Source organism: Poecilia formosa, unplaced genomic scaffold (genome assembly GCF_000485575.1).
Source record: "Poecilia formosa unplaced genomic scaffold, Poecilia_formosa-5.1.2 Scaffold1200, whole genome shotgun sequence".
Taxonomy (NCBI): Eukaryota; Metazoa; Chordata; class Actinopteri; order Cyprinodontiformes; family Poeciliidae; genus Poecilia; species Poecilia formosa.
This window is the reverse complement of record NW_006801139.1, coordinates 1-8,812: the sequence shown is the minus strand read 5'-3', so window position 1 is coordinate 8,812 and position 8,812 is coordinate 1. Positions and strand designations below refer to the sequence as shown.

The 8,812-nt window shown below is 42.4% G+C and overlaps 1 protein-coding gene across 3 annotated transcripts; it reads right to left on the bottom strand.

Annotated features, from left to right (window-relative positions):
* Positions 1-514: 514 nt before the first annotated feature.
* Positions 515-6,871, bottom strand: LOC107835193 (semaphorin-4E-like). 3 transcript variants are annotated; one of them, XM_016667512.1, is made up of 6 exons: positions 6,762-6,869; positions 6,316-6,421; positions 5,496-5,641; positions 982-1,044; positions 799-894; positions 515-667 (listed from the first exon to the last, which is right to left on the bottom strand). In XM_016667512.1, exons 2-6 carry the CDS (start codon positions 6,410-6,412, stop codon positions 536-538), a joined length of 534 nt encoding a protein of 177 aa, XP_016522998.1. In that variant the 5' UTR covers positions 6,413-6,421; positions 6,762-6,869; the 3' UTR covers positions 515-535. The 3 variants fall into 3 exon arrangements, with proteins under 3 accessions (XP_016522998.1, XP_016522996.1, XP_016522997.1); XM_016667511.1 differs by having other exon boundaries at positions 516-667; positions 6,316-6,415; positions 6,762-6,871; XM_016667510.1 differs by lacking the exon at positions 6,762-6,869 and having other exon boundaries at positions 6,316-6,749.
* Positions 6,872-8,812: the final 1,941 nt, after the last annotated feature.

The following is an 8,812-nucleotide window of genomic DNA, read 5'->3' as shown; positions in this document are numbered from 1 at the left end:
AACGTGTCTCCTGTTGCAAACAGAGGAAAGGTTTCACGATTCCTGAAGCAAATCATTACAAAAATATTCCTTCAGTATGAGTGGGATCCACTGAAATCACAAATCTTGTTCTGGATAGAGTGAGCCATGTTTAAGTAGAGCTTCAAAATGTGAGCAAGAGGCAAAAGGAATTAAACTGAAACAGGCTGATTATCGGATGATTAAAGTCTAAAACCCTAAAAGCGAAAACCTTTGCATAAATCCAGCATTATGCTGTCATGACCTCCTGAAGACAAAAGACTTCCTGTCTTGGCGAACAAGGAGTCTCCATCACTGGAGAAGTTGGACACAGTAAGGCTGTTTTCCCACCCGATAGCCTGGTAAACTCGGTTGGACTGCAGACCAAAATTGCCACATTTTTTATGACCATCAGCTGATGCGACTAATTTTCACACCGAACTGTCAAACAAACCAAACTTTTGAGCAACCTAGTGATGAGCATCAATATTAGTTGGCAGAGATTTCCTCTCTGATTCTCACCTTTCTGCTACCGTATTTAAGCATGAGGATAAAAATCGTTGTACCAACCATTCATCATGGAGGCAAAGTTTTGGTTGGGGTCAAAGGGAACTTTCCCCCTGCCACTCTGGAAACTGTCTTCCATAGTCACATTTCCTTCTTCAAACATCTGAAAAAATATTCAATATTTATAATAATTTAGAAATTATACTTTTAATTCCTCCTACACAGCAAATGCCCAGCCGATGGTTCTGGAACTACAGGACAACGACTCCAGCCTTAGGTATGGGAGGAACGTACCAGGTGTGTGCAGGTAGGTTCGAATGCCTTGGTTCCACAAACCAGAATTCTGCCATCATTCAGAGTGTGCATCATTATGATGTAGTTGTCACATTCCTGTTAGAAGAACAGCTATTTCTACAGACTATTTTAAGGTAAGGGAGAACATATGACATTTCCTTATTTTAATGTGCTGTAGTGTACCTCGATGCTCTTGCCTTTCACCTTACACTGGGCTTTTTCTTTAGAGGTCACCGTCCAGTTAATCTGACAGAAAACAAACCAGGAAGTCAACATGTTTATCGGGATATGTTTGTGAAATTCCTTTATGAACTTTGAATATAAAAAGAGGAATATCTGTTACACTTTATTTGACGGGGTGTGAATAAGAATGACATGACACTGTCACAAACATAACACCTGTCATGAACGTGAGTAAGTCTTGTCTTGTCATAAAGTGTCACTCGGTAAATCATGACATTTTTAATACAAAGTTGACATTATTCAAAATGTCTTCCTTATGACAACTTGACATTAACCAAGAAATTGTCATCTGTCATAATTTTGTTTTAAAAGTATTACATATTAAATTTTAAAAATTATGTAGCTTTATCTGGTAATATTGTATTGCTATGCCATTTTGTTTAGATCAATTAGTCTTAAAAATTTCTAATTGATCTAATTGATCTGAAGTTTTACAGCAAGATGTCTGCAACGAACTTACGAACTTTGCATTTGAAACATTAAGGCTGTTTAAAGTGTTGCAATACACCATCTCCACCAGTGAGAGGCAGCAGTGCACAAACAGGCGAGCAGAGTGTTGGTGAAGAAGAAATCTTCTATACTGTGGGGCCCATAGACATGAATACGTAGACGCCTAATGGAGCGGGTCGGCCCGTTGCTGTGATACCTCACAGCGTCCGCCATATTGAATGTGGAATATGTGCCAGTAAGCTAAAAGAAGTGAATGGACCGAACTTCACAAAGTGCCGTTCTACAAAGTATTTTAAATTAATCCCTGTCATTGACACATTTTCTCACAACACTAATATATTTGGCAATCAAAGAAATGACTAAAGAGAGTTTCTAACTTTTGATGTGATTATTTAATTGTTTTGGGGCATTTCTGAATAAAGAGCACAATGTTTTATTTGATATAAATTATTCTGACAAGTTTAGTGCAAATAGGATGAGTCATGTATGATTTAGAGACAACCGTATGCAAACAGCGAGGGATTAGAATTTGCCATTCAGCCATGCCCAAATGCTGCTGCCAGCAGACTGTGTTGAAAGAAGGATTTACCATCAAGTTGTTCTATTTCTATTTAACACAGGTTGAAATCTGCATGAACCACAGAGTAAAAGAAAAAAAATTGTAGGAAAACAGGTCAAAAGGGGGCGGGGCTAAGGTGATGTCAGTAAATGGTCATGTGAGTGTGATGAGCTCTGGTCTGTGATGTTGCAAATGAAGTTTGATGCAACTGGGAGTGTATGGGTGCATTCACACTGCAGCCTGAAGTGACCCAATTCCGATTATTTTGACGTAATGCAACCTGTATCCGATCTGTTCATGGCAGTGTGAACAGCACAAGTCCGATTCTTTTTTGAATGTGACCCATATCCGACACGTATCCGATTCCAATGCAACCTAACGTTCAGGTCGCATTCATGCGACCTGAACGTCACTGATTCTCAACAAATCTCACTATTCTGTGGCCTGATACGCGCAAGCGGGAAGAAAAACAACAACCATGATGGACAATATGAGGATTAAGTTGTTAATATGCTGCTCCGGCCGGACAACAACTTCAAATAAGTAAGCTAAGCTCCACCGTTAGCCTCCATGTTTACTTCTGCAATTGTGCCCTCTACTGCGCACGGGGGACACTTTCAGGTCATCTGCCCGTTCACACTGCAGAACGCATACAGGTCGCATTTACTGGCAGTGTGAACAGCCCCAGCAGAAAAATCGGAATTGCCAAAAAATCGGAATTGGGTCACTTCAGACTGCAGTGTGAATGCATCCTATATGGGGAAGTTATTCCACCTTGATGTTTGATGGCGAATGGTCAGATTTGAGGCTTGGCCACGCCCCCATGCTTTGATGTAGAAAATATCCTTTGATAACTTTTGACCTTCAGTGCTTTAAGACTGTGCTGACTGACTTCATTAGGTCTAGTGAATAAGAGATGGAGCTTTCCAAGAAAAAAGAGTCACTTGTTGTTCTGAGGGGCGGGGCTTAGATGACGTCAGACTATAATGACATAGTATCGTCATGCATCGAATCAGGATCACTTACGCCAAGTTGAAAGTTATAGTGTTTCGTTTGCTTTGGCAAATACGCCAAGTTTGCTGCTCGGCCATGCCCCCTGAACTAATATGAAAACTAAATTTTTTTGATAACTTTTAAAGTCACCTCATAACTGCATCTCAATCATAAATTAAGCCAATAGGGCAAAAATCCCTAGGAGTTTGTTAAAATTCGAGATGTGAAAAAGTTAAACAAGCCCAAAGTTTCCCTTCGACTCAAAATGGCTGCCTCCCTATATAGTCTGGTGCAGGGGTGTGAAACTCCAGTCCTCCGCTATCCTGCAGTTTTTAGATGTGCCACAGGTACAAAACACTGGAATGAAATGGGTTAATTACCTCCTCCTTGTGTAGATCAGTTCTCCAGCGCCTTGCTATTCAGGTGGTGCAGCAGAGGCACATCTAAAAGTTGCAGGCCAGCGGCCCTCCAGGAATGGAGTTTGACACCTGTGTTCTAAGGGGTACCTCCAAGACACTTTTTTCTTTGTTTGGGGGTGTGGGGGGATCTACCTACGTACTAAATTTCAGATCTCTACGGTTTGTTCCAGCTCACATTAGGGGGCGCTGTAGAGCAATTCCACTGGAATCCAAACATTTTAGCTAGAGGACAATTTTGGATGAACTTTGGTGAGTTTCTGATGTTAAAGCCTCCAAAAAGGCATATATAGTTTGTCTGCAAAATAAGAAATCCCGTGGTTGCAATAGGCCTTTGCAGCGCTTTGCTGCTCAGGCCTAATAAGTTGGGGTAAATTTTTCAGTCGTATTTTCAGAAGGTAATTCATTAATTTATAAATGTCTCTGTTAAAATATTTAGCTGAGTAAATATTTAGCTTAAAAATATTTTGTTAGTAAGCTAAATATTTAGTTTATAAGCTAATTATTTAGTTTGCAGTTAAATACTTAACATGAAAAAATATGTATATGAACCAAATTATTTAGTTCACTAACTAAATATTTAGTTTGGTAACTAAATACGTAGGATTAAACCAAATATTTTAATTGGAGCTCAATATCTAATTGGTAGGCTAAATATTCAGCCTGCTAATTAAGCATTTTGTTGGAAACTGACATTCATAAATGAAATAAACCACCTGATGAAAGTATTACTTTGAAAAATTAACCCCCAATTTTTCCTGCTAAGACAGGCCATCCATCCATCCATCCATCCATCCATCCATCCATCCATCCATCCATCCATCTTCTTCCACTTATTCGGGGTCTGGCCACAGGGGCAGTAGCCTAAGAGGGGAGACCCAGACTTCCCTCTTCCCAACCACTTGGGCCAGTTCTCAGGCCAGCTGAGGAACATCGTTCCTCCTGCGTGTCCTGGGTCTTCCCCTCCTCCTGGTGAAACATGAACACCTCACCAGGGAGGCGTCCAGGAGGGATCCTGACCAGATGTCCGAGCCTCAATTGGCTCCTCTCCACGTGAAGGAGCAGCGGCTCTACTCTGAGTCCCTCCCGGATGACCGACCTTCTCAACCTATCTCTAAGGGAGAGTCCAGCCACCCTACGAAGAAAACCCATTTCGGCCGCTTGTATAGGTGATCTCGTTCTTTTGGTCATGACCCAAAGCTCATGACCATAGATGAGGGTGGGAATGTAGATCGACCGGTAAATCGAGAGCTTCGCTTTTTGGCTCAGCTCTCTCTTCACCACGACGGACCGGTACAGCCTGCTTCACTGTAGACGCTGCACCAATCTGCCTGTCGATCTCCTGCTCCTTTCTTCTCTCATTCATGAACCCAGAGATAATTAAACTCCTCCACTTGGGGCAGGACACGTCCCTGATCCGGAGAAGGCACTCTACCCTTATCAAGACCATGGTCTTGGATTTGGAGGCACTGATCTTCATCCCGGCCACTTCGCACTCGGCCGCAAACCGCTCCAGTGAGAGCTGCAGATCACGATCTGATGAAGCCAACAGGACCACATCATCCGCAAAAAGCAGAGATGCGATCCTAAGGCCACCAAAATGGATCCCCTCAACACCTCGGCTGCGCCTAGAAATTCTGTCCATGAAAGTAATGAACAGAATCGGTGACAAAGGCCATTCTTGGCGGAGTCCAACTCTCACCGGAAACGAGCCCGAGTTACTGCCGGCAATGTGGACCAGACTCTGACATCCGTCGTACAAGGACTTGACAGCTCGTATCAATGGGCCCGGTACCCTTAAGCCTTCTCCAAGTCCACAAAACACATGTAGACAGGTTGGGCAAACTGTCAGAAACCTCCAGGACCCTGCTGAGGGTGTAGAGCTGGTCCACTGTCCCATGACCACCATGACAGGCAAAATAACCCAAATTCTTACTGTTAGTTATTGACTGTGTAACTCCAAAAACGGCGCACCAATCTCCTCTTGCATTTTGCGTACTTTCATTGAAGTTTCACCACCCAGACCCAGTTCCTACCTCGCCGGTCTTCTCAGTGATGTCATCCAAACTGAGCGTGATGACCTTTCCTCTGGCTCCGATGAAGAGCAGACCGATGTCTTCCCTGACCAGCATGGAGCTCAAACCGTCAAAGTCAGGCTCCTTAAACAGCTTCAGGTTAACATCTGAGGGAAGGAATCCAACCGGCATCCTCAGATTACTTTTGAAATCAGAGCATTTTCATAAACCTCTGAATTTAGGTTAGTTCTCTGCATTTTATTGAGAGACATGAGGGGGAAGACAGCATCTTCATGCTACACTAGTATTATTTCCACCCTTCCCAAGATGCCTGAATTTTGTTTACAATATGACAAAATGTGGAAAAGTTTATTGGTGTGAATATTTCTGCAAGGGTCTGGACATTTAATTGTTGTTGCAGGGATGCCTCATGTCAGGATTGTGTTTTCATGTTTAAATGTTTATTATTTTAATCATATCGCTTTTATTGATATGATGTGCTAAAATAATTTATCTGAAAGTTGTTTTTTATCTAGGCATAGACATGCACACACCTGCACATATCATGCTGGAACTGACTTGTCAGGGGAACGTCCTCTTTAGGGCATAACTTAGGTGCCTAAAAGGAGTTTAATCCTGTTGTTCGGGCCACTCTGCGTTTGCTTCCTTCAGGACGCATGGCAGTGGTCCAGCGCTGAAACGGTAAACTATTTCTCTGTTGTTTTTATACATTGTCAATACTTATTTGGCTTTAATAAATTGGACTGTTGATTTTAACTCTGTGTCCTTGGTCATTTGAGACAATCCGCCTCCCACAAAAGAGTCCAGGTGGAACGCTCACCTGAGAAGAAAACGCTCTGGCGGGGTTTCAGGCTTTGGGCTGATCCCTCACTCATAATGACCAGGACATAAAGGAGCGCTACCTGGCTCTTCATCATAACCTCAGACAGGAAGGAAAGAAAAACAAAAGTGTTTTCTAAAACGGTTATGGAAACAGCAGCGTGTCCTGTTTCATAATTGAACATCACAGCTTCTGATAGCCAGAAGGTCTCAGCTGAAAGGTCTCAGAAACATCATGGATTTATAAATCATGAAATTATCTTATTTTCCTCAGGTCTTTTGATGATCATCTTTTACATTGGTAAATGATTTACAACTTAGGTAATGCACCTCACAATAAAACATGTAAGTGAAGCTCTGCATTATATTATTTATAAGGCATGCATGTCTAAGAAGGGCATTCTTGAACATTTCATTTTGTAAAATAAAAAAGTTTTGATTGCTTACCTGTTTGGGTGGTTATGTAGAGGCAACTTACTTCTCATAACTCAGAGGAACCAAAACATGTTTATTTTTAAAAGAAGGGGCTGCATCCTTTGAAGGCCGGGTTTGTAGGCCGATTGCATCATAGCGTGGCAACACGGACTGTCTGAATTCAAAGACTCCAAAGACTTTTCCACATGCGTCCAGACATAGCTCTGTGGCTGTCAGCTGAAATGTCTCAGAAACATCATTGATTTATAAATCATGAAATGAATCTCTTAAGTTTATTTACCTTTCCATTAGCATGTTTAGCATCTATAATCGCTTTACAACTTAGATAATTCATAAAACATGCAAGATCTGCATTACATAATTTAACCCTCCTGTTGTCCTCGGGTCAAAAGGACCCGAGGACAACAGGAGGGTTAAACAGCATGTATGCCTAAGAAGGGGATACCTGAGTACGGTTGATTAAAACATTTCATTTTGTAAAATAAAAAAGTTTTGATTGCTTACCTGTTCGGGTGGTTATGTAGAGGCAATTTACTTCTGATAACTCAGAGGAACCAAAACATGTTTATTTTTAAAAGCAGGGGCTGCATCCTTTGAAGGCCGGGTTTGTAGGCCGATTGCATCATAGCGTGGCAACACGGACTGTCTGAATTCAAAGACTCCTCCAAATGCGGCCACCACATGCGTCCTTTCACCAGATTTGAAGGATGGGTCCGGTGTATCCTTCATGGCCTTCCATATGCAATGGTTCCAAATTGGGTGTTCAGACAAGGTGGCAGTGGAATTACCATTTCATACTGTGATAAAGCTAGCTCCAAAACAAACAATGTAGGAAATATATACAACATAAACATAAATATGGTGGTGATTACAAGATTAAATCTGTTAATCTATATGTACATACACACATGCACATATAATACACATAGAATCATCATATAATTATAAAAAAGTGTTTGCTTCTTTATGGGATTGTTAGCATATTAGCATCTTAATACCTAAAATGAATTGATATTTCCATAGTGAATACTCAATCATTTGCAGCAAATGGTGCATCTGTAGCCATGAAAAATACTTAGAAGATCATTATGTGAAAATCCCAGCTCTACTGGGCTCAACTTCAATTCCATTTAGGGCTGATCTGGGCATTACATATATTATTTAACTGATTAATATTTGAATATCAAAAGGTGTTTTATAGACTTTTATTTATTTATCTACAGAAACTGAACCAGATGAAGCTAAAACTGCCACTAGAAGAGTTGTGTCTCGAAAAGATTGCAGACAAGGTTTTTTTTTTTATGTTAAACACAAAATAAATATATTTTTGTAGTTTCTTTTAATTAGTGCTCATTGTTGTTATTTTAACAAATTGGCTTTTAGAATCGTGGAACGTCACCTCTCTGGTGGGGAAGGAGCTACTGTGCGAGGCTGAGAGGTTCCGGTTAGAAATAGTCGGCCTCATCTCGACGCATGGCTCTGGTTCTGGAACCAGTCTCCTTGAGAGGGGGTGGACGTACTTCCACTCTGGAGTTGCCCGCGGTGAGAGGCGCCGGGCAGGAGTGGGCATACTTGTTGCCCCCATCTTGGCGCCTGTACGTTGGGGTTTACCCCAGTGAACGAGAGGGTAGCTGGGAACGTCTGGCGGAGTCCCCTGTGAGACGGAGCTTTAACTCTCATCTCTGGTGGAACTTCGAACACGTTCCTGGGGAGGTGGGGGACATTGAGTCTGAATGGACCATGTTCCGTACCTCCATTGCCGAGACAGCTTATCGGAGCTGCGGCCGCAAGTTTGTTGGTGCCTGTCGCGGCGGCAACCCTCGAAACCGTTGGTGGACACCTTCGGTGAGGGATCCTGTCAAGCTGAAGAAGGAGTCCTATTGGGCCTTTCTAGCCTGTGAGACTCCAGAAGCAGCTGATGGGTACCGGCGGGCGAAGCGGCGTGCGGCTCGGGTGGTCGCTGAGGCAAAAACTCGGGCGTGGGAGGAGTTTGGAGAGGCTATGGAGAAAGACTTCAGCACGGCTTCGAGGCGATTCTGGTCCACCATCCGGCGTCTCAGGAG